Below are 27010 nucleotides of genomic sequence, written 5' to 3' on the forward strand. Positions count from 1 at the left end.
CAATAAACTGATTCAAAGAGGATAAGCAGGGTATTTTCTCCAGAGCTTCTTATCAACTGGCTGCATATTCTCCTCCGGGCCTAAGAGGGTGTGTGTAGATGCGTGTGCGAGTGTGTGCGTGTGCAACGGTGGGCAGCAGGCTTTGTGAGGTACCTTGCTGTCAAAGTCAGACGTGTTTACACAGGCTTTGATGACGTAGAGCAGTGAGTCAACCAGGCCGTCACAAGTACGCATCTGCTTTCTGGCCTCCTCACCGGCTGAACTCAGGTTCCTTTTAAAAAAAACATGAACACATGAGAACACACGCACGCACGCACACACACACACTCATTAACCATTCAAGTTGGGGCTTTGCAGGGAAAACAAACGCCCAAAATGATAGCTGTGTGTCTCCTACTTGAAATGGTAATGTGGGCTTTGTCGTTCCCAGACACCATCTTTAATGTATGAGGAGACTTTGTGTGGCCTGACTCAAGTACGTATTGTTCTTTGCTCAGTAAATAAAGCTCTTTAAGCCTTACCTATACATGTTCACATGATGCACAAACATATACAAAGTGAATTGACTTCCACTAATTAAACCTGCAAAGCAACATGCCGCAGGATAGAGAAAAAAATGTTTTTTAATGAATCTCAATAGTACGAGTCGTTTAGGGTTTCTACAGTTTTTATGTAAAAAATTCAGACTTTTCCTGAACAAAGTTAACCATAAACACATGGCAGATATTTCTACAGCGTGCAGCCTTTCAATGTGGAACCAGTCGAAATCTCAATGGATAATAATTAATTGACGAATGGACAAAAGGAAGAAAAGAATAAAGGAATAAAGGAAAAAAGAATGCAATGGATGTATGAAAGAAGAAATACACTAAATGATAAGCCATGAGGAAGGTGAAAAGTTGGATACAAGAAAGGACAAAATGACAGGAACATAGGATAAAAAGATGAAAGGACAGAAGCCAGGAAGTAAAGACGAGACAAAAAATAAGGACAGGACAGAAGAAAGAAAAGAGTAAGAAAGAAAAAACACAAAAAAATAAAAATGGATGACAAAAAGAACACTAAAAAAGATGAAAAGAAGACGAGACTGCAAAGACAGAAGAAAATAAGGCAAGAAGGAAGGACACAAGGAAGATAGTCAGGAATGAAAGAAGGAAGGAAAGAGGAGAGGGAGGCATAGATTGAGGGATGAAGAAAGAAACAAAGAACAGAAAAGTACATATAAAAAGGAATGAAGGGACACAATTCCTTCATTCTTTTTTTTCTTTTCTGTGGATGTATACTAGAAATAAAGATTAGAAATGCAAATATGTTTCTATATATTACTATATTTTTGCATATTATTCAAATCTGGACAACAGTAAAATTATATTTTTTAAACTCTATAAGATTTATCTAAAATAGAGATCTAAAAAACAAAAACTAAATGTTTTTACCAAATAAAAAAAAATGTATGGGACAAAATGTCATTTATTGACAATACATATCAGATGTAATAGCGGCAAATGCCCACAGTGAGGTGCTATTGTCCAGCGTGATCATCAGGTGGTTTACCTAAGGCAGCCTGTAGTGTTCTTCAGCACTAGGGAGGAGTGGAACTTCAGCTTGTGGTCATCGTCGAATGTAGAGCTGCTCCATCCAGAGTGAGGGATGATCACAGTGTTGGTCAAGGTGGATAAGGCGTCCCGGATGATTGTCATCTTCACAGCATCACATGAAGAAAGGTTCCACAAAACCCCTGGGGAAGTAAAGAGAAAAAAAAAAAAAAAGAATGCAGGGCTCCTCTTTAATCAGTTGTCATCTGCATTTAGAGGTACTCATAAGAGAAATAATAATAATAATAATTTAAAAAAACCTAACAAAAAAAACTTCCAATGGACTCAGCATGGATTCAAGAACAAATGCAAACAAGCAGGCATTCAGACAGAGAGCCTCGGGTTAAACACTTCTTTAGAATGAAAGCACAGCTTTAGCATCAATGCATCACATTTCATCTACAGAGGATATCCTCAAGGTGGAGATTATTACTTGAATTGAAAAAAAAAGAAAGGATGAGGCAAGGATCCCTATGGCTCAGGGATTTCAAATGAAATATAAATAACGGAAAGTCTTCTATCATCTCACTCTATTCAAATATACTTATGGTAACTGCTGATAATCATGCGCAGTCCTGACAGCCTTTGATGCTGCATCCGTCGAGGATTAGCCAGCATGTAGCATGTTCTCCTAATTAGATGGCTCTTGCTGCAAGGCTTATACTAAAGCACCAGCCGCCTTCTGCAGGGTATCTGTAACCTTGCAGGAGGCTAATGCAGCACAAGCTCGAGTGCACTGTAAAGTCTCGAGAGTAAACACAGGGCTACATCTCACAAATGCTGCCATGACAAAACTAAAAGGGACACGTAAAACATGCATGTGCGCAACCAGATAAAGTCAAATCTGCTGCTGTCTGTACATAACAATGTGCTCAGTCTGCAAATACATAAAACTGCATGAATCCATGGAATCACCTGTGCTTTTATGGATAGAAAACTTTTCACCGACTGGCATAATGAACTGCATTTGACTGCAATGTATAACGACTAGAATCCTCTTGTAAGGTATTGGAACCGAGTGTGAATTTGTACATATCATTGGATTAATCAGAGTGTATTTTTGTATATGAACTGAATCTATTTATCTTAAAAAGTGGAATGAGAGGACACTTGTTCAGATTTGGCGGAATATAAATAAGCTGATCAGAACCAACAAAAAGACAAATCCAAAATGTCTTTGCGTGTTTTCATATTTATGTCACACAGATTGAAATCTTATTTGTATATATAAATAAAAACTAACTTCTGCAGCTTCCCTCAAAATTCAGTTTTTATTTTCTCTCAGCATGTCGTTCCCCGACTCTATATGAAGAAATGGAAATGACAAAGAATATAATAGATCCCTAGAGCCCAATTCTGACAGTGCTGGCAAAGCTTTACAAGATATGCAGTGAAAATATTGTCTCCTTTTACATGTAGAGTTGATATTTATCTGCATTAATTTACATAAATCAATCGGTTTCAGCTATAACTTTATCTGAGGGGTGAATTCTTTCAGCTCCCATTGAACGATCTTTGTCACTAATTCAATGTAGCAAGAAAAGTTTTTATTTTTCAGATTTGCATCACTGGCATGCTTACACTTCAATTACTTATTCAGAAAACAATGTATTTAAAATTAATGAACATAAAGTTTATTCGATAAAATGTACAACAGCAGTTACTAGTAAGATAAACCAGAAATAAACATTTTCTACAGTTATGCCATTGAATGGTCATTGCCCTCTCGGGAGTTTAAAGAAAATGAGTTTACAGTTTAATTCTAATATCTAATGTTAAACAATGAGTGGAGGGGTGACAAAAGGAGGAAAAGAAACTTGATGTTTATCTGTGAGCTTCTCGCATGAGAACCAAGCTGTTTGCTTTCCCAAAACCATTTTCAGGGAAGGAGTCGTCACCAGGTTCTGATCAACCAGTCAGAGGCAGGGCTTTGGGAAACATGTGATCCATTCAAAGCTAAACAACCCTTTATAAACATAGGTTTTACTATTTTAAAGAGGACACTCTTCAAATTTGAGATAGATGAAGAACATAAACCAGCTGTCATAGTAGATAAAGCACTATCTCTGTATAGGAGATATTGCTTTAATCTGACTACAGGTTTCAAACTTAATCTATTGCAAAAATAAACTGTTCACATTAAGAGTCTATATGCTATGGAATATATATATATATATATATATCTTCATTTCTAAATCTATTTTTTTATCTTTCTCCCCCATCTTTCTGTCTCTGTTTATCCCATCTTTCATCTGTTTCTGTCTCTCCACCACCTTTCAGTCTTTATCCGCTGTATCTTTTTTTCTCTCTCTGTCATGTATGCATTTCCTTACCCAGCTCAATCTTATACAGCCAGAGGGAGTATTTCTCCTCTGACAGTCAAGCCAGGTCAAAACCTTTTATTCGGTGATGACTTGATTTTTGCTGCATGTCAGGGGGAGGACAGGAAGCACTTCGGCTATTTTGTACACTTTTACCATATGTACCAGGAGTGAAAGAGTTACTCCTGCTTCTACTCACAGGAGACTACATACTGAAATCAAAATGAAATTTGGCACGTTTATAAAATGCAGATATCATTGAAAGGTCTCAATGTTTTCCCTGTGCGATCTTTGTCTGCTGGCATAAGCGTGTGATCACTCGTGTGTGAGTGCAAGTGTGTCAGCATTTGGTGACAGAGCGCAAAGTGTGTTTTTATCCAGCTTTCATCAAGTTTGGTGTTTCATTAGAAGGAGCTGATTGTAGAGGAGCGACCACACGGAGACAGAAAAAGCTCACAATGTGATCTGGCATTATTTAGATAGGTTAATTAAATTAACATCATTAACTGTGAACATGTACAATTACCACATGTCATGATATTCAAGGAGGGGGGCCCGTGGAACAGAAGCCCCCTTGGATAAAGGCAGCGAAAACAATGGAAGCCATGTGTGGTGCGTTCTGTGGAATACTAATGAAAGTCATGGAATCTGTTATTTTAATTATCAATGTCTTTCAATAATTGAAAATATGATGACATCCACACATAAATGTCCATATTTTGACAAATCATCGTAATAAAACCAAAGATAGTGTCTATTTGACTTTTAAATATGCGGCATGGGCACCCTACAGGAGCCCGGCAGTGGTGTGAATGATTCTGCATATCAAAAGCAGAGCAAAAGGTGGGATGCAATCTCTGCTTGAGAAAGCATGACACAGTATTATGAAATGTATGCACTTATTCAAGCATATTCAGCTTTATATTTTTGATTTCCAAACCACTCAAAAAAGGAGTGTCTCAAAAGAGCTTTCAGCTTTAATACAGGAAAAAATAGATTCCTGCTGACCAATGTCTTTGCTTTATCTTCACAATCCACTCGATCAACAGCTTCCCTCAAACACGTTGCTCAGGTCCACACCCACTCTACCGGCAATTTGCAGAAACGAATGGTCTCTGCAGGATATCAGACTAGTCCTGCGGAGGCTACATGCTGGAGAAATCAACCGCAGGAATTACTGAGGTGTGACTGACAGTGCTGTCAGTGGAGCAACACCAGCAGCAATACTCATAAGTCATATTTGACAGTCAGATGGATCAAACCTGTGTCTATTTGTTTCTGTGTGCACACACACATTTAAATCAGCCTGTTACTTGTTGTCCTGTTTTGTTGCTGCTTTCTTGTGGCTTTACTTGACTTTTTAAACAGTGACCCAAAAACAATGTAATAGCAGCAGGGTCATTAATTTATAAAACGAGCACAGAAAGGAACACGGAGTGCTTTCATGGGGAAATGAAGGAATATATTAGGAAGCTGCTAATAAGATGGGAGTTAAATTGAAAGATTTCGTTTAAGATTAAATGGGTAATGTGTAACAGGTTGTGAGGTTTTACTGTGATATAGACAATTAAAAAAAACGAATCAAATTTAAACAACTGGTCACAATGGACTGAATTTGTTTGGCTGCTATCTAAGCAAAACAAGTTTGTCCAAATGACAAACGATTCTAACTAATGTGCTGCTAAATTTCATTGTCAAACATATTAAGATCTTTAGCTTCAAATGCTTGTCAGCGTCCTTTTTTCGACTCCGGCTAACATGTCATGTATAAGAAAATAATTTGGTGCTTTAGCACAACACTACACCAGTCAGCAAGACAATATTGTGAAAGAAATAATATTGTCAAACTGCGGATGTTTTCCCTTGACTGCATTAGTGAGGATAAAAAACTAACTCTGAACTGTATTGTGAGGTGGATTTGCGTTTTATGATAGCAGCTAGAGGTGTGCCGATCGATCGGTCACCGATCATAATCGGCCGATTTTCGTGAAGAAGTGCATGATCGGTGATCAATGGCTCTTGTTGCAGATACCGATCACCTGCATCTCATTTCGCAGCCTGCCTGTGCAGCTGGTCTCCTCTTTCCTTCAGACTGCGCAAACGCGCAGCAACAAATCCTAAACGATGTGGAACTATAACGCACTAAGTGAATGGGGAAGTTTGCGTGTAGCGACGGAAAATTGAAGCACGTCAAAATGCATCAACACGACAAAGCTAATACGACATAAAAACAATGCCATACTTGACGGAGTTTGGCTACAACGAGCACTGAATCAGCACTGCAGTAAAACAGACATATGGAGGATCAGATAGCAGGTAAAGCAGCGCGCAGCTACAAACACTCACCCGGATTAGCATGACGGTCAGAAAGCTAAACAAATAACCCGCAAAATTATTTAAGTCTTCGAGCTGCGATGTAAGACGCTGGTTCTGTTCTCGCTGTTGAACTGCTGCTACACGCTACAGGTAGTAATATTTCACAGACGGAGCGCCGCTTCTGCTCCACCTGGTAGTGACTCTCACACCAAACCTCTGTTTAAAGCTGCAGCATCTAACCCAGGGGTGTCAAACTCCAGTCCTCGAGGGCCGGTGTCCTGCAACTTTTAGAAGTGCCTCTGCTGCACCACACCTGAATAGAATAATTAGGTCATTAGCAAGGCTCTGGAGAACTGAGGAGGTAATTAAGCCATTTGATTCAGGTGTTTTGTACCTGTGGCACATCTAAAAACTGCAGGACAGCGGCCCTTGAGGACTGGAGTTTGACACCCCTGATCTAACCTAAAAAAATACATTTTACATACGTATTAAAAATTTCGCTGTCCTAACATGAGACAAATAATCACTAAAAAAATAATCGATCTCCTCCCTGTGCATAGTTACCCAGCTTAGTCAGAAACAGCCACTCAGAACTAGCAGTAATCAGCTAGCCGCCATGCTAACAGGAAGTTTTCATTCAGTAACTCTGGATTGTTTATTGTAATGGAACCTGCATTTGCCTTTGAATTTTTTTGGCAATGTTGAGAGGTTTTATTTTGGCTCTTTGCATTATTTAGCCTCTTCAGAGCCTTCATATGTTATCAGTCTGTTAAAGATAGTATTACCGGTAGCAGTACAATTTGCACAATGCCTGTTTTGTTTAGTTTTCTTCTTGAAAAAAAGTTATTAAAAACAAGTTTTTGTCTAAATTAAGGTGAATTCATGGTTCCTTTTTCCACATAATGTAACCGGTAGTGTTTATTATAAAAAAATAAAAAATAATTATTTGATTGGTATCGGTGATCGGCCCTCATGGGTGATCGGTATCGGCAGGAAAAAACCTGATCGGCACATCTCTAGTAGCAGCTGCTAAAAGAAAATATTAAGATTTGAGTTTGTGATACGAGTGTCAAGAGGCTACTCCGTGCTTTGTTCTTGCTCAGATTAATCTGTTTTTCTTCCTTCCATTACCATCAGCCTGCTTACCTAGCTTTAATATACTAGAGATAAAACATTGCAGACTGTTAATTACAACCACTGCATTAGTGTAATATTGTGAGAATATTAATATTAAAAAAATCAACAGGAAAGAATGGAAATATTCTGTATTGTCCCTAAGTGGGGAACTTCAGGTGCATCTGTAGCAAGTTGAAAGTAAAAAAAAAAAAAAAAAAAAAGGCCTATTTAAACAAAAATAAAAAATATAAAAACAAAAACAGTAGTAAGAGACTAAGGGCAAATGCTCAACACATAATACTAAGCCATATATTTGTGGAGAGCTGTTCCCTTCAAAAAATTGTTTCTTCCAGTGTTTGAGTTTCCCCTTTGTAATTTTTAAACACCCCATTGATTCTGAAAATGGCTCCCTTTGAGTCCTTCTCTCTCAATAACAACAACAACAGACAGTGGACAGTGGAGACCACCGTTTAAACTGTCAGACCATTGTTAGAACAACCTGGTAGCGCTCTGTATCAGATCGCCCACCAACTGAAAAACATTTGAGATTTTTAAGTTTACAACAAGTCAGGTTGGACAGTCAAAATCAACCACTTTCTTGAGCTTCTCTAGGCATCTCAATCTGAACTGAGTGCTGGTACCTTTGCACCAAGGCTACTGAAATAACATGTAGAGTTACATAATGAATGCTCCTTTAAATATCCACCAATTTTATTTAGGTTAGAATAAAAAAATTACTTAAAGTTGACTTAATTTTCTTCACAAAAATCTTGGGTTCAAAAATGGTCATGCAATCTGTGGCACAAAGCTAGCGCCTCTTGCTACCTGCACAATGTCAGCACAAAACCACTGCTATGACCCAGCAGGTTTTGCAGTCACTACTTGAAGAAAAGAACTGTTTCAGTGCTGAGCTGAGCTTTTTTTGTGTAATCTGAGTGAATCAAGGAGAAACAGTGACAGCTTCACAAGGACACTTTTTTTTATATATACCAATGAGGCGTAACCAATGTGTGAAAGTGGTTATTGATTGACTGAATGGGTGTCATCATGAGTTTCTAACTAACTATTGCCCACTGGGCTGAGAGTGTGTTTGAGGGTGTTTTCACACCTGATAGTCTAGTAAACTCAATTCGATTGGGAACCAAAATTGTAACATTTGTTACATGTTCAGCTGGTGTAGTTCACTTTCACACGCTGCACTGTGTCAAACCAACCAAGCCCTTCGAAAAACCTCTTCATCCCCTTGCCTGTGGTGGCGCTGCACAAAAAAAACAACATTAAATTCCCCGAAGACACGAAGACCAACTTCCTTCAGGAAATGTCAATAAAATTTACTTTATCTTAAATGTTTGAACCTTAATCTACTTTACTTATTAGGAGCTACAGATTTGCAGGAAATCCATCTCTGTTAGGTTTTTTATTTTTACTTGTGTCCACATTTTTTTCTGTCCTGCAACAGGCAGGATTGCAAATCCACATGCTTGCAATAAAGAGCAGCTACATATTTCACTTTTGATAATATAAATTCCCAAGAGTCCAAGCTTCTGTGAAAGATAAATTACATCTTGGTTACAACAATTCCCTTTATACAAAATGAAACTGACCTTGACCGATACAGAAAACTTGAAACTGCTCCTTTAAGACAATCTCTGTCTCTGAATTAAATATCAGCAGGTCAAAGACATTGCTTTGTGAAGATTTAACAGGGCCACTATTTAGGTCAAGCCTGTAATGGGGCAGATAACCTAAAAACTGCCCAGTTTATTAACCTTTTGAATTCAGGGAGCTGAGCTTGAAAAATGTCAATGCTCTATTGACTGAACCAGAGTCATCTTGGTGTGTACTTTAAAGGTGCTTTTTAGCTGAACTCGCAGCATCTAATGCTGCGCAAAATTACTGACACCCTTTTGAACCTTTTCACAGACTTATATAGTTTACTGGAATTGAATGTGACAAATCAACACTAAGAAAGGCAAAATTGTCAAATGAAATCAAAATGATACATGGTGTATAAAAACAATGTGTACATTTATGAATAGTGTCATTTTATTAGCAAATCACTATTTGTAAATTTGTCCGTAAGTTCAGAATCTAGCTTTTTGTTGAAGCTCTCAGACCAAGCAGCACATAGCATGTCCTAGGGATTCAAATGTAGAGAAGCTTAAAGCATTATTTTCCACCATTACTTTCTTATTTTATAAGACAAATCTATCAACACATTGTTGCTTATTTAAACTGACAAGCTGGAAAAGGAGAGCATTAACCAGAGAAGCAAATTACAGTCCAATGGTAACTCTGGACGTGTGGGAGAGAAACGATAAGAAAGCCAAAGTTTACAGACAACCATCAGACGCCGTGTTTGAAGATTGCCACAAGCCATGAGAGCAACGTGTGCAACCTTATGTATCTTTGTTCCACATGTAAAACACAAAAAAACTCATACCCTGAAGACACTTTATTTTTCACATCACAACTATTTCATGTTGGTCTGTCACAAAGAATAAAAAATAAATAAAAATCCTCAGTAAAATAGTTGGTCTGCTGTAAGTTGCCAACTCTGAGTTAAGGTGTTTGATTGCACAAAAGAATGGTTAAGCAGGGAAAGTGAAATGAAATCCAAGGTAAAAGCTGATTTGGAATAATAAACAGAGCCCGAGTGCGTGAGCTAACGGCCGAATAGTGAGCTTGACCTTTTGATCAGACGGGGATTTGTTTGTGCAAGGAGCAGTAACTAAAGCGGCTTGCAGCACAAGACATGAGACCAGACCACAAGAAGACAAAAGACTGGCAGCAAGGAGGGAGTTTTCCCTCAGCGAGCCTGAACATTTTGCAGAAGGCAATAAAAAGCCTTTCAGGCACCAGTGTTTAGCTTTTAAACTATCTTTCAACGAAAATGCAAAAGAACATTAATTATTCATATGATACCTACTACTCAGAAGCTTTGTAAGTAGAAATAAATTATAGACAAGTGACTGATCTCTGACTGCTCCTCTTTAAACTACCGTGTGGGATCCTCTTGTCGACCAGGTAACAGTTCGGGATTGTTCTCATTAGCTGTAATTAACCAAAGGTGATGTTGTACTGCTGACCTTTTCAAACAGACCCCCCACTTCCCACCCTGGGGTCTGTACAACCAATTAGCCACCACAGGCTTTCAGAACAGTGGATGAAAGCAGAACACCTGAACAGAGCTCACATAAAACCTGCTCAATCTGATTTGGAAAAAAAAGAGTCCCCCTGCTCTCTTTCCAGGTCTAAACAAACAGCATAAAGACATATGTTTTAGATTTTCTTTTTATACTCGTTTAATAAAAACAAGTGGGAGCAGAGACAAATTATCCTCTTGTGCCCTTTTAAAAATGCTGAATATTTCCCTCCACTATTTGCGTTAGGCAAAGTAAATACACACGTGATTGATAGAGGAAGCTGAAAACAATCTCCTCCCAGTTAATACGAAATTATTGTGCTCATACTCCAGCTGAATTGTTTTGCCCCTGGGGACTGTAACCTGAAACCGGGCAATAAAGAAGACTGGAGTCCCTGCACAAACAGCTGACTCAGCCACCTGGAAGCCAAATGTCTTTGGTTTGCTCATTCCAGTAGTGCTCCACCCTGATCCAAAACAACATGGATTTATAACACCTTTACAGGGCTTAAACAACACAAACAACATGAAGTAGCATGAAGCCCAGGAGAGGAGAAAGGGACATGTGGAGACTATTTTACATAGCAGATTGGTAAAAACCATGAGCCAAGAGAGGCAGGGAAAACTATACTAATATTCCCAGGGAGGGCAATACTGGCAGGTCTGTTTGACTGTATATTCAAAGAATCTTAATTACATGTCACTCCCTAACAACACTCTGAGGTAATCCCTATTTGTGGCAGCAAACAACCTATTAGATGGGAGATGGAGAGATGAAAGAGCTACGGGACATGTCTGTCGTCACAGTCCAACCGCATTTTCAATAATGACAAAAGCAAACTTCTGTGATCTGATATCAGTAATGTTGCTAAAAAAATTATTAGATAATAAAGTTAAAAGCGGTTTTATTAGCAAAGTCATCAAATCTCTCATCAGTCAAACCAACAAGAAAGAAAAACCTTTTAAATGTGAGAAACTTAATATCTTAGACATTAATATCTGCTTTTTGCTTTGAAAATAGGTATTTTATGTATAAGAAACTGACTTTGGGGTCAGTGGTGTTTAAACTTAAGCTGTGATGAGTTTAGAGATGTGGGGTAATCCAATATTACAATGGGATCGAAGTGGAAGCAAACACTTGCTGCACAATGAAGTAAACTATACAAAGAAAACTCATACACTGTATATAAACAGACATTTTAAATATGTTAGAATATGTGCAAAGCAACTGGTGGTTTAAATATATATATATATATATATATATATATATATATATATATATATATATATATATATATATATTTTGTATTTTTATGTGCAGATTTACTGTCAACGTGATTGTGAAAAGCAGCTTCTCCACTCATGCTGACCAACCTGTGACGAGCTCCCGCACTTCGGCATCGACCGTCTTCCTCAGCAGGCGGAGCAGAGCGGGAATCCCTCCTGCGTTCCTGACAGCGATCTTGTTTTCATCCATAGCTTTCCCATAAACAAGGTTCCTCAAAGCCCCACACGAGTTTCTTTGGACCTCGACGGTTTTATGGTCGAGCAGGTCCACCAGGTGTTTAATTCCTCCCAGTCGACACACCTGGCGGTAGGGTGAATAAGGTCATGCGTGAATTTCACTCAGGAAGGGATTTAACTGTTTTATTTTTCCCTTGTTCAGTTGTTTTTTAGGGGCGAGCAAAAAGCATGAATTTATTCATGCGACAAGAGATTCAGCAGCACGGATTTTATTCATACCAAACCCAAATTATCTGGAAAAGTAATGCTGGTTGGAATTAAAGCTTTAACCACAGGAGATCACAGGTGGAAAAAACAAACAAACAAAAAAAAAAAAAAACAGCCATTTCTTCTGCGCACAGAGTGAAGTGAATAACACAAAGTGTATGAAAGTAAAGCTAGAGCTTTAAATTGAATTGCATGAATTATTCAGTAATATATAGACATTTGACATTTCAGTACACAAAATATACTATTTATACTGAATACATTATATGCATTCTATAAAAATCAAGGTTTTCATAAAATACATCATACAAAATAAACAAAACAGAAAGGGCTTTACATGCCAATAAAAATAATCTAAAAATGAAGAATATTTGTGAGTTTGTTCTGTTTTTGTGGGAACAGAGAAAAAAATAGTTGAAAAACTAAATTCCTGTCAAACTGTTTAGAAATGGCTGAGTTGATAAACTCAGACAATGAATTAAATAGTAATAAAATATAAGTCTAAAAGGTTTATGACTGAAATTGGTGTCATCTTCAGTTTTTACAGTATAAAGTTTAGTTTGGAGATTGCCTTAACATTTAAACCATTAACGTTTTGTTAACAGGAAAACTAACAATTCAGAAAACAAAATACTATTTATGGGGCTGCACAGTGGCGCAGTTGGTAGAGCTGTTGCTTTGCAGCAAGAAGGTTCTGGGTTCGATTCCCGGTCTTTCTGCATGGAGTTTGCATGTTCTCCCTGTGCATGCGTGGGCTTTCTCCGGGTACTCCGGTTTCCTCCCACAGTCCAAAAACATGACTGTCAGGGTAATTGGCCTCTACAAATTGCCAGACTGACGACCTGTCCAGGGTGTACCCCGCCTCTCGCCCGAAACGTTAGCTGGAGATGGGCACCAGCACCCCCCCTGACCCCAATAGGGGACAAGGGTGCAGGAAAATGGATGGATGGAAAATACTATTTATACTTTACATATGTTTTTTATTTAATCAATTTAATGTATCAATTAAGAACAAATAAAAACTTAAATTTGACTAAGGCAAAGCTCATTTGACTTAGTCTTCTCTTTGTATGAGAATTACCAAATGTTGAACTTTGCATTGATGCATCGTGCGATTTATTGCCCTAAAAGAGTCTCATATAAGTCAAAGTCGAAGCTAATCAAAACCCTGAAGCTTGAAAAATGAACCTCGTTAACATAAATAGGGCATTTCCTTTAAATATACAATTTGCAATGACTAAATTAGAATATATTAACATAATGTGAATAGTTTTAACAGTTATCAGGGGTTAGGATGAATTAACTGGAATAAGACACCGTACAGCATCAGTCGAACACCACCCACCTCACTCTTGACTCTATTATCACCGAAGCACAGGTGCTGCAGGTAGGCGGCTGCATTGGCCTGCACTGAGGGGAAATGGTGCTGCAGCATGTGGATTACCTCCGTCAGCTCCGGGTCACGCCAAGCAAACTCTCTGAAAGTGCAGGTGGGGTAGAAACATATCAGCATGACGACAGGTGCAAAGGAAATGAGGAAAAACAGCAACACAACTCTGCGTCTTCTCTCTTTTTCAAGAGGGCCAAGGAAAGCAGATTGTTTATATTTATCAGTCCAATTTTGTATAAACTATTGTGCTTGGATAATCAGAGTTTTAAAAACTCTAAAGGTTTATATAAAGTTATTAATGTTTTCCTTCAATTAGACTTAGAGCATATCAAAATGTAAGAAAAACTCAATATTCTAAGATATCATCAAAATGTTTATTTCAGGTAACTATGACTGCCATTTCCATTTGCAAGGCACTTCATTAGGACACCAGACGCATAAAAAAGTGTGATTTGTTTCATGACGCAGCACACTATAACTATATTTTAAAATTTTTTGGTATTTATTGATGCTTCTATTGAACAAACAGTCTAGAAAACAGTAAAAGTAACAATCTAAACAGTAAGGGCAGTTTTGGGGGAGTTTAAACATCACTAGATGGAATTTATCGTGACAACAATAAATCAAAATTGTTATCATGATAGCAAATTTATCACGATAAAAGATAAGTGATGCGATAAATGCCCCATCATACAACAGTGCCATAAGAAAATTTATCAAGCACAAAGGTTTATACTAATGAGTTCATCCTTTTATTCAATTACAAGCAATCCCTCACAAAATGAGAGTTGGTACCATCTACGCGCTGAAACACAAAGTGTTACAGTTGTAGCACAGATTGCTTTACACCACTTGGGGTACACAGTAGATCTTTGGATAGTAAACATGAACTTGTCTTGTTTTAAAGCTGAATCTGAAAATATATTCAAGGGCAGAAATTCTAGACCAAATTCCAGTCTGGTGAACTTCCTGAGCAGCCACTCCTGGGTTGCTCTACCTTTAAATAGTTACAGCACACTGTAAATGTAAACAAAGCCTCTAATGTGCAGGGTCAGGGTTTTACCACAAGTTGTCAATCCACGCTCTACACATCCACACATCTGTACAACAAGAGCAGACGCAGCACTTCAGCGCCTGTGAGAATCTATTGTGAGGCGACCAGGCACAGTTGAGCCAGCTTAATGGGTAAAGCCATGTGTGGCTATCCAGGGGGAGAGCTCTGTGTTTGAATAGTAAGAGGACACCGGTGTTGACCCAGCAGAACAGGGATGCCTTGTAAGCACAACTAGCCCCTTTGGATGACTTTTATGTGGTAAAGTACTAACCACAGAGTAAATCTAGTGAAAATGAAAACATGACTTGACACTGGGAATGTGACCGTGCTTACCTGGGATCTTTCTGAATGCTGTCTATGGAGGGCGAGCGGGGGGCGCCGTCGTCCATAACGATAGTCTGCCGGGCGTAGTTCGGATCAGAGGGCCGGTACTGTGCAGAGCGGTATGGATCGGCATAGTTAGCTGTGGTGTTAAGAGCATAGTTGTTTCTTTGGTAAGTCATGGCACTGCGCTGGCTGGATGTCCTTTGCAGGCTTCCCACACCTGAACAGCAAAAACATAAAGAGAAATTAAGCACGCACACGCACACACACACAAGACAACAAAGCAATGCAAGACTGGAGTTCTGACCTTTTCAGCTAAACTGAGAGCTTTGTACTCCTGTTAGCTTAGAGGTTTTTACACAAAGCTGAAAATACAAACATGCTGCTGCTCTTACAGACTCTGCAAATTCTCAAACGTGGACACAATTAATGGTGGGGATAAAATACAGCTCCCATGGTTGCAGAAAGTAGATCCATTCTCCTTCAAAGGCTTTCTTTTTTACGTTTACTAGGTTGTACGTAGCTCGAGGGGTCCTGCCTGTGTTCAGAGAGCACTTAAGGACCCACCCTGCTTGATAATCCACAAATTCTTTCTTCCCAGCCTTCTTGATTCGTCCCGTTCTTACTTTCTTGTACTAATTCAGCTAAAAAGACACGTGTAAAAGCTGACCAGCTCCACAAAAAAAAAAAAACTGGATTAAAATGACAAAAAACGAACCATCAAGACTAAAAAGAAACGTCGCATCTTCTTTTAGTCATCTGTCTTCTATTCATTTGCTCCATGTGATATTATAGCATTATGACCCATTTTTTAAACTGCATAAACAGGCTGGTAAGACTTAGCCCTCCTTCTAACTGAAGCCACGTGATCTGTGACAGCATGCCTGCTGCGCTGGTCAGATCTGTATCAGCAAACCTGAAAGAACTGGGCACGAGCGCCCAAACTCCCCCCTACCAGGAACCAAGACGTCAACTTGTGGTTTTACTCCAAAAACACAATTTCTCGCATCGGTGCACTTCTGTGTTCGGCAGTGACTCAAGCCAGCAAAGTGTCCACCTCCCAAACTAAAAACCCCACAGGGACGCAGGGAGAGAAATTCAACGCAACACAGTGAAGCTTTTTTTAAATATTTTTGTCAGTACAACAAATGTATCTCAATAAAGCAGACTGAAAATTATTTCAGAAACTAAGTTAAAAATGCATATTATATACATCATATGATACAGATTTATTAGACACCGAGTAGTTGGAATCCGATGTTTACATGGTATGAAAAGGCACAAGCTTGCATAAATTAATTTGACTGATGTCAAATGAAATTAAACATTTGCTATTTTGGAATTACCTAAATCTTTCTACTTGCTAAATATCAGAATAATGAGACAATCTTTTATTACATTCTTCAAAATCAGACATTTCCATATTTTAGGATTATCATGTCTTTAAACAATTTGAGAAAAATCAGATGACGATGGCTATGTAAGCTGTTCGGGGTACTTTACATGTACTTTACATCAACATGTAATGTACATGTTGATGTACTTTAAGGCAACACCTCAAACACACTTGTGTGACAGCTTGAAAAAATCTAAAGACGTCATGAAGAGAACTGACTGATATCTGCAAGCCTGGTTTTTCAATCGGTACAATTTCCTGAAGCCTGAAGGTGCCATGTTCATCTGTTCAAATAACCATATGCAATAGGGAGCATGGGCTCCGTATTGCATGTTACTGTAAGTCATCCATTCTGAAAAGCTTGTCAAGAATACCCAAAACGTTTGAGCAAAGTCATCCAGTTCAAAAAGCAAGTTCTATAAATGCTGAAACATTTTTTGATAATTGTTTCAAACTTGAGAAAAATAAATCCAACTTGGTTGAAATGACTTCAGTGAGATGCTTTTAGGAATGTTTTGTCTAATTGACATGTTGCGGGATCCAGTTATTACTTTTTATTATGATGCTTTGGTACAGATGTTATTGCATTTTCACCCTGATATACGATAGTATTCTTTGTGGATTCTATAATATTGATCTGTCCATGTCCAGCTGCAGCAAAGCAAACACTCAAAACACTTCATGCGCCATTCTGTATGAAGTTCTTGTATTTAGGTTAAACCCAACTTGTCCGCAGTTCAGGCGTCTAAATAGCTAAATCAGAAACTAATCCATGTTGTGTCGTATTAAATGCAGTTGCCCAATACTTCTCCATTTAGTGAATTTAAATAACTTTTAGGCAATATTCTAATTTCATTGAGACTCAGCTGTATTTTGACCCTGCTCCTAATTTTTCTAAGTTTCACTTAATCTTTCCCGTTTTACTCCAACTTACACAAAGCAAATGCGTCTGGCAACGGCCAAACAGGCACGGAAAAAGAAATTCGGAGAAAATGATTCATTGAAATATAACAAAGAAAAATCCTGGATCAAATTGGATTTCTCAAATGAAGCAGCTCATGGAAAGACTGTATCGAACATCCCCTTCAGCTCAGCCTCACTCAATTTTTCTCATCATTTTTGGAAAAACAGGTAGTGGATCGTTTTTTTTTATAGCTTCTATACAACATCAATAGCATTTATTTGGGAACCTATTTCTCAAAGCAGATCTTCATAGTGCCCCGGGTAACTCTGAATGTGTGAAATGTGTTTACATTTGTATTTTAGCCAAGAAAAAGATAACTGGGAGAGAAAAGGTGGCAGTTGTGGGTAAACTAGAAGTCCCCAGACTCTGTCCCTTTTCAAGAGCTCAGTGTGACATGTGGGTAATGGATTCCTTTCAGGGAGGATGACACATCAGAACCTGCCTATTAACTTCTGTCTCACCCTTTTCTGTCAGACAGTGGGGGGAGAAAGGAAACGTGAGGCAGGGGAAGAGTAGTTAGGAAAAAAATAAAGAAGGGAATCCAGAACAGAAAAGCAAAGAAACAACTCAACGTACAGAGATAAACAGCAGGCAGACTGTTTTCCCAGAAGAGAGACGAAACAGAATAGTCAAGGCCACTCTCATTAAATGGCTAACCCTGGCAAGATATTGGAAGTCAAAGAGAGCATCAACGCCTGATGAGAAAAAGATGTGTTTGGTTTAAACAAAATGCTGTAAGTCAAAAGAAAATCAAGACTTCCCATGACCTGCATGATGAATCTCAAGACAGTAAACAAGAGAGAGAAAACAGAGGAGCAACAAAACTACAAAAGAACAAATAGAGCTTCCAGTAGATCTGAAAATAACCACGATGTGGTACAACCTATAGACCGAAATCATGCATCACTTTGTTTTGGTTTTACCACATAAGCATCATTGGAAAAAGTTTAAAATTCCTTTCCTGGTTTAATTTTAACTCAGTAGAAAGAGATAACTTGCCCCAATCTGCAAATTTAATTTATTGAACATACTGTAGGTGTTTTACCGCAGAGCAGCATGATATATGAAATAGCAGTTGTAACCGCAACACTAGTGGGTGCAATACTGCAAAATAGAAATAGTAATGCCGATAGCTGGTAGAATACAGATTTCTATTGAAGGCCAAAGTCTATCGTTTCTACTGTGTACCATAAATATTATGCGTTCCTATTATTCAGCCTATTATTCAGCATTATTTTGTGGACAGTGTAGGCACTGTACAAGAATACAGCTATAGATGGCGACACCAAATCAGAAAACAAGAGGATCATTCTAAAATGAAAATGGAATTTATATCCTAGTTGGAGAATAATGAATCATTTTCTCAATTTGTAAAAAGACAAAAAAATTAAAATTTTAATGTCACACTTTGCATTACAGAGAAAAGTATATAAAAAAAAAATCCTGACTAATTTATTTTACACTGATTCTAGATCTTTGCCACTGTCCGTGACTTTGGGATTTTTGTAAAAAAACAAAACAAAAAGAGTATTGTGCAGGGGCTCGACAAATAGTAAGCAAGCCATTCTTCCCATTTAACAAGATTATTTGCCGATTTAGGAGGCTTAAGGTGTTTACACTTCATGGATTGTCTGCTACTATCCTTACAAGATTCTCTGAAGAAGACAGTTTGACCAACCTGAGCCGCTCCTGTAAAGGGTCCCCTGCTGGGTGTGGCTGGGGCTGCGGTACAACGGGCCCCGGAAAGTCCTGTCCTCATATATGGGGGCGATGTGGCGGTCTGGGGAGATGGTTGACCTCATGTCCTGTCCATGGTGGCTGTGCTGACTGGCATAGGAACTCCGTATTCCTGCAGAAGGAGAACCGTTAGCAGGTAGATAGCTAGAATGATCAGTTTGCAAGTAGCATAGTTCTTAAAGAGGCAGTGTGAAGTGATAAAATGTTACTTTTGTGTGTTAATGAGCAACAATTAATCACTATAAATTACTTTAATCTCATCCATATGCTTATAAAGCAGGTAAAAGGGAAGAAACAAAAAATAATAAAAGTACTTAACGTAATAAAAATACTATAAATTAATTCCTGCCAATTATTGCCCTGCCCTTTAAGTGTGTTAAAAGATAAACACTGAATAATTTGCAGTTAACAGCTTGCCTCCTCTTACCATCTTTACAGGTAAAGTCATTCCTAAAAAGCTGCCATTTACTGAATGACAAAGTTGGCATTGATCACCGCACAGCAATAATGCAACCTTGTGGAAAATATCAAAGGACTAATGCTCTACAAGAGTATCAAAAACCAGACATGTTTCTTTTAAAAATATTCAAAAAGTAAGAAATTGTTTCTTTTTATCTTTTAATATACTTGACAACTTTATATTTACAGCTGTGAAGTGAACATTTACTTTGCTAAAAATACGATTCGAAAGAATTTGACTTGATGACAGAATAACCAAATGAATGTAATGCAAGTTAAGGCTAGAAAAGAAACAAATGTAGAAAACATGTTAACATTTAAGAAGAGCACTACGGCCACATCAGACAGATCAAAGTCAAACAAGTCAAATGTTTCACAGGATCTTGTTGTGACATTAGTGTGGCCTGACTTGGCAATGTTTCTGAAGTCCTTTTCAAATGTGGAGGTGGTCCTCAGAGAAATTAAATGAGAAAGTCCAAGATGGGGCATCAATGGATTATTTATAGGTTTTACTGCCAACTTGTCTGGCTCTTCATATCAAAAAAGATGGTATTGAACCTACAATGTTTTTACTTCAGTTTTGAATAAACTATAATAAACCAGTTCAAAAAGGAGATTTTGTTCTTACTGTCACAACATAAAAACACTAATGCATTGGAACGTGGATGTGATTACTTGGTATCAAAGTTACTGTGGAGCAATCAGTGATGCTTGATTATATTACACTGAAATTGACTAAAATGCAGTTTACACAAAACTTTGTTTTCCCTTAGAGACACAATGTAAATTCATACTGTAAATAAAGAGGCAATAAATGTTTAAAGCTTTAGGGCTGCTAATTTGAGGAGAGAAAAAATGAAAACCACATGCCTGATGTGAAATATAAAAGTGGCTATAAAGATGGTTTCTTTTCTTCTTTCTTCATTTAAATCCAAGAAAGCCCACCCAATACAAGTGATCTCAGTGCCTATGTTTGTTTGTGTTAAGCCTCACATCAATGGAGCTTATAAAACTGTGAACCCCCCTGGATCACTGTACAGTTGGCAACTTACTGCTCATTGCACATATCGAGAGCCGCAGACATCACTTGGGTCCTCTCCAACAGCATGAACTCAGCTGCTGACTGTAACTAAACACCAAGCCTACCATGCAGAACCAGCTAAATGAGGGAGTCCTGTCACAACATGAATCTAAAGAACTAATAAATACGGATGTTTGTCTCCTTGTGGACTGGGAACTCATGGGGGAAGGAGAGCATAGCTTTTAGATGAAAGTAGTGGACCGTTTTGATGATGACCTCTGAGGTCTTCTAAAAAAACAGTAGCTCTACAGGGAGCTTAGGAAAATTGACTCCAAAGATAGTGTCTGTCTCAGCAACAAAATAAAGAATCACTTGAATTTGCTAATAATGATTAAAATGATAACTGTGGTCTAATTGAGCTGGCTGTGAACTACCAACTGTGGGTTGAAAGTTTTGTGCTTATATTTAAACAGTCTAATGCAATTAGTAATTCAGCTTCTACAAACAAACAAAAAAAAGACTTTAAATGCAGCATGTGGAAGATGAGTACAGTGCAGACAAAAGGAGATATACATGGTTTGCAATAATTTTGAAGTAGCAAATGCGGTTCAAATTATGTTTGGTTGTTTCTAAGGGGCCCACAGCAGGCCAAGTAAACATCCCAAACATCATTATGCCACTACCACCAACTTTAATCACTGATACAAGGCAGAATGTATCCATGCTTCTATGTCACTGTGACCAGATTCTGACCCTACCGACCTAATGTTCCGTAAAACGAGATCAGGCAACATCTGACAGGTTCAGGGTTCAGATATGTCTTTCCACAAACCTTGCTTGAAATGAGTGGCTACTTGAACTACTGTTACATTTCTATCTTCTACAACAGCATCAAGGTCACATACATTGCAATTAGATCTTAGAAATGTTGCACAACATTGTATTGCTTAAGTCACACTAGAAACAAAACTTACTGAAATAAGTATTTGGATTCCTGTGATTATGATAATGAACTAAACACCGAATTGTTTTTTTGCTGTCCATTTCATGTTTAAATAGATGTTGCCATAAATTAAATTAAAAATGTGCTTGAATGCAATCAAAATTTTAAGTTTAGAGGTTTTATGGCTTCCCAGGGCAAGACTTTCTTCACTTTTACCGTTTGGGACAGTTAGGAACTGCTTTATGGAGTAATTTATATATTTTTTTCTGCGCAGTTCTGTGGCAAACTAAATAGTCAGAGAAGTCTTTCCCTATGTGGTACTGCTCACAATGCGGAGTAGTTGCAGGTTGGCAGGAAATCAGCAGCTCTGTTCAAAGGTTTTTAGGGGAGCGGTGGGTGGAGGTAATGAAGGACATAAGAAAAGGCGGATGAATCAAAAAGGAAAGCAGAGAATAATATAAAAGGTGGTGGAAAGCCGAGGGTGTGAGGAAGACACGAAAATAAAAGGAGTGTTAATGAGGCCGTTTTGGACCACCAAAACGTTCTCATTCATTGTAAAAGCCTGTTCAAAAAGATGGTTGTTCAGGCCTGGTGGCAATACACATCCTGGGTGATCTATGGAAGAATGAATAGGGTGGACTGAAGATGTGTTCAAATGCAGATCTGGACAACCCGTCAGGCTGTTAGGGTTATTTAGCACATTTCAGGACAGCTGTGATAAGATCTGGAAATCAATAAAATACCACTTACTGCCCTAACATGAAATAAAAGAAGCAAGAACAATTAGGGCATCTCAGTACCGAAATGTCATCACTCTTTCTGTACAATAAACTCAACATTATAAACCATTTGAACCAGGGTAAAATGAAACAAAGGTATTGACAGGATGTTTTTAAGTTATGGTAATAAACATAATCTGAATTTTTACACGTTATCTTACTAATAACTGGACACACTGGTGCTGCTATACTGCAAATTAGTATCTTCAACACTTGATTGGTGTGACAAAATATTTGTGTAGACAAGGAAGTTGCGATGAAAACAACCGATGGTGGACTGATGCAACATGAGAAATAAGAGGCTTTAGCGTGCGTCTTTCAAGCTCTGGCAACACGCACCTCTTCATGTACACAAATTATTATTTTATTATTATTTTTCTTCCCTCAAATTGCTCCCGTTACATAACCCATCTTTCTAGAATGTAGGTAAAACAAATCCGACTAAGATGAATATAAAATCTGTTCATGTCCATATAATAAAAAAGATCGAGGTGATCGTATATGCACTCTGGCCCAAAAAGTTGGCATTTTTATCCCTCTTGTTGAAATGATTGTGAGATTAATTTATTCGAACAGAAACGGTTGAATAGCTTATCAAAATTATTCAATTTACTAATCAATCATTACCATATTATAGTGAAAATTAAGCCACAACAAAAAACAGGAAGCAAGATTTGACCTACTCTATGGGCAACATTGGTATGTTTGGACTGAAGGAACTTTTTCAAAGAACCAAGGAAGTTTGTTAGAGCCATTATTTGCAGGACTACAATTTTCCAGCATCTGAACCTTCAAGTCTTGATCTCTTTCTTTCAGCAACTCCAGAAAGTAGCCACATTAAAATAGCCCATCATGAAACTAGTCTATGTGCCTTATTTACTCTATTCCCCTGATGGAGAGGCTGCAGTCACTTCTAAAAGCATCTGCAAATTCTCAGGGAGAAATAACTTTCTGGTGTCTGTTGAGGATGAATGGCCCACATTCCTTCTGTGTTATAGTCATTTAATTCTCCCCCCTCAGCCCTCTCACCGTGGCGTTAACAGATTACACTTGGCAGAGACTGGATGAAAGGCGCTGGTGGCTTGGCGGATGCTAGCTTTGGAGAAACAGATACAGCTGGATCCATTTCTCAAATATAATATTCACAAATCCTGTCAGACCAGCAAATGCTCAGCAAATAAAAAGGGGAAGGATTACCAAAATCTCACTACACATGAGAAAGTAAAAAGTAGCAATAATAGGCTGCAGGATGGTCAAAACTTCAAAGGCAGCTTCGCTTGTCAGAATGAGAGAGGAGATATGCCATTTCCTTTCCCCCTGTCCCACTCTGCTCTCCGATGGACAGAATGTAATGAGCACATTATTAGGGACAATTTGTCTTCATTTTCCATTCTTCAGCAGGAAAGGGAAGCTACGACATTCTACAGGTTAGTGTGCGGACGGTGGGACCAGCTGGGTGGTGGAGAAAAAGAAAATGAGGAGAGAAAGAACACAAAGGGATCGAAAAGAAACAAAGCAAAAAAGAACTTTTAACAGATATAATTTAGGAAATCATGAAATGAGCGATAAAAAAAAAATTTGAAGGACTAATTTTTGAGTAAAAACATTTAGTTTTGGGTCGTTTGGTGAGTTTTTGCAAATATTTGCAATTAGGATGATGTGATCATTCCACTTCCGATTAATATGGCCCATCAGACACGGGTGACAAATTACTGTAATAAAGGCAAAGTGTAGAGGGTGCGTTTGTAGAAAATAAAAAAATAAAAAAGAGAGACGATGGGAATAGGATAGGAGTTGAATAAGATAAAGAAGAAAAACAATAAGGAGGAGAAGAAGGAAAGCACAGAAAAGATGTCTGATCAAAACAAGAGCTGGGAAGGAGCTTCATGAAATTTCTCTGCTGAGCACAGTCACTGTGGTCACTTCATTTAATAATTTTTTTTAAATCAACTACATTTAGAGAAAAAATTAAAACTAATATATTTGGAGTATAGGCTAAACTTTTTGAAATGATCAAGCTAGTAAAAGTAAAAGTGGTTTATAGTCTAAGAAAAACTGAAATTAAGAGAAATAAACACCTGAAACATATATCACTCTGTGAGAAATGGATCTGACCTTCACTGTTTGTCCTCAAATAAATTAGTTTTATTTAAGTCGATTGTAACACACTCTCCGGTATTTACTGCATTGTCAACAAGACTTAGTCAACTAAAATGAAATAAAAGCTCATGTAGAATTTATTTACCATCACCTGTGCCAGTTTTGCACAGCTTTGCAGTACAGATTTAACACTGAATGCATCTGAAGTGTAGTTCAGGCTAATAATGATACGAGTGACACACACATTTACTGATGTCCTGTAAAACCTGTTAAAGACAACATGCAGACCAATCGTGAATGAAAGACACCAGTAGAGCGGCACTAACATCTACACAAGACGCATGAAGATCAGAAACAGACGTTACAATCAAAGTTTCACCTTTAATATCACCATCAATTAGGGCATCTTAGGAAGTCCCAGGCAGCATGAGGTTGAGAAGGAAAAAAATGAATTATTAGCTAAACAGAATATTTTCTGAGAAGCAGCTTGGCTTATCCTCCCAAGAGAAAACTGAAATTAAATCAGAATCGGTATATGCGAGTGTGGCAATTATCTGTGTGAGAAACAGTTTATTGTTCTTTTCACTGCAAGTACAATACCTGCACTAGTAATTTTAATGAAAACAAAGTTTTGATTATCAGAAAATGTTGTGCAACACATTTTGTTTTGAATATTTGTTCAGCCTGCTTTGTGAGCATGAAATGAATTTGAGTGCGAAAGCAGAGCATGAACACAGGCAGGTATTTTCCTGTTGGTTTGGCTCCAGATAAGGACCACATATAAATCAAGGTTCATCTGCCAGCTCTCATTTTTGCTCTAATCTCTTACAAGGATGACATGTACAAACCAGTTTGGGCAGGCAAGTTTTTCCAAAAATATCCTGATCCGTTCCTGGGAATAAATTGCGCAAACGCTCAAAAATGAGAACATTCATTCTGTTTGCGACACAAAATTGATTTGTATTTTGTAGTGTACACAGACACCATGATGTTAGCCTTAAATTGGACCTCAACTAATATCTCAAAAACCAACTCTAAACAAAATAATATAAATTTTACTCTCATTAGGACCAGGCTACTAGACCCCATAGGCTGCATTGGTGCCAACCAGGGAAGTGATTTTCTCCTAATAAGGTCCTAATAAGGTAATAATCCACAACCAGACACACAGAGTCAGTCATAAAGTCTCATCTCTCTTACCCCATTGCTTCTCACTCCTAAACTCATAACATTTCCCTAAAATGTAGAAAACCACAGATGCACATATGAAAGCAGTGTGTGAGTGTGTGTGTCATTAGCAGCACACCTGTGAGGCTGTCGGGTCTAGTCATCCTCTCATAAATGTCGTAGCTCTGAGGTCCATAGGGGTCAGTGTTGTGGAGCATGGAGCGAGGCAGAGTGGAGCTGTAGTGCTGGGGCACGGCGGTCATGCTAGCCCTGACTGGAGAAGAAGAGTGAGTCGGTTGCTTAATCAGCGGAGGGTCCACCAGCGTCAGGGGGGAGCCCATGCGACCCGACGCTGACCCTGCCGAGGTCTGATAGGGCGAGGTGGTGCGGCTAGTGGAGCCAGGCCGTGAGTTTGTGGAGCTGATGCGCCTCAGTCCTGCGGGGGAGGTTTTCTGGGGGGAGTATGGCGAGCCGCCGCCAATGCTACCAGTGCGCTGCACAGAGGGCAAGGTTGTAAAGTGGATGTTGGAGAGAGGCTTAGGTTCTGTTACGACAGGGGAGCCGTAGGCACTGCCAACTGAGGTACGCAGGGAGCCACGGGAAGGGGAGATACTGCTGGCATAGGCTGGCGAGTGAGAGCGAGAAGGCACTGAGCTAACCCTCCGCATTGCACGGCCAGGCAGAGCTGCTGTCTCTGCGGGAACCTGCAGGTAATAACAAACAAACATAATTGGCAACATGCCTCCTCAGTCTAAAAGATGGTATAAAGAATATTAACACGCTCTGTTGAACTCTCTGACACACACTAACGTCTACGATGAAAATGACATTTTAAATAACTGGGGATTATATAAGCCGTTTCATCACAGGTCATGACTTTACTGAAGGCCATGTTTACTTTATCTCCCCCCTCCAGAGTGTGATGGCACCATTTGGTTTCTCAGCCGCCTTTGTGTACTAAATTGTGTGAATCATGATTAGATTGAGCTGCTCAGTTCAATATGCACCTTCTGTGCTGTAAAGCCTTTGCATTTCTATAGCCACTAAGAAAAAAACTAAGTTTTGGTAGCAGACAAGAGCTAGTATGAGATTAGCTTCCAATAGGTTTTCTGCTTAGAATTTTACATCTTTTAGCTGTTCTTCTCCTTATGGAGTAACACAAGTGTGCCTAGCTGATAATATCTGGGTAAATGGTGGAGCCATCTAGTCCAGTAGCCAGTAACAGAGGTAACTTAATAAAAGTGATGGATGATGCTTTGTTTTCTATTGTAGGATCTGAAATAAATTAGTTTTTATAGAAAAGGACAAATGCAGATTTCCATCAGTCAACTGATTGGCAGTGGGGAGGATGGTTCACAGTTTTTCTGTCCTCTATCTACACAGAGATATAACTCACTCAGACACTTTCGCTGACATCTCGGCAAACCTTAATACTAGTACCCCATCCATGTC

General features: G+C 38.5%; 1 protein-coding gene across 7 annotated transcripts in view; it reads right to left on the bottom strand.

The window, feature by feature from the left end:
* LOC103461688 (plakophilin-4) overlaps window positions 1–27010 on the bottom strand; it is an 89994-nt gene that overhangs the window by 10275 nt on the left and 52709 nt on the right. For 5 of the 7 annotated variants that reach the window (XM_081603903.1, XM_008403998.3, XM_008403997.3 and 2 more), the window contains exons 7-14: window positions 25698–26262; window positions 24771–24797; window positions 19031–19201; window positions 15002–15212; window positions 13570–13702; window positions 11868–12081; window positions 1555–1738; window positions 154–271 (exon numbers count right to left, since the gene is read on the bottom strand). In XM_081603903.1, coding sequence (XP_081460029.1) covers window positions 154–271; window positions 1555–1738; window positions 11868–12081; window positions 13570–13702; window positions 15002–15212; window positions 19031–19201; window positions 24771–24797; window positions 25698–26262 — 1623 coding nt within the window. The remainder of the gene's footprint in view (window positions 1–153; window positions 272–1554; window positions 1739–11867; window positions 12082–13569; window positions 13703–15001; window positions 15213–19030; window positions 19202–24770; window positions 24798–25697; window positions 26263–27010) is intronic. The other 2 variants (XM_008404000.3, XM_008404001.3) reach the window with 1 other exon arrangement.

Source organism: Poecilia reticulata, chromosome 2 (assembly GCF_904066995.2).
Source record: "Poecilia reticulata chromosome 2, P_reticulata-male-v2, whole genome shotgun sequence".
NCBI lineage: Eukaryota > Metazoa > Chordata > Actinopteri > Cyprinodontiformes > Poeciliidae > Poecilia > Poecilia reticulata.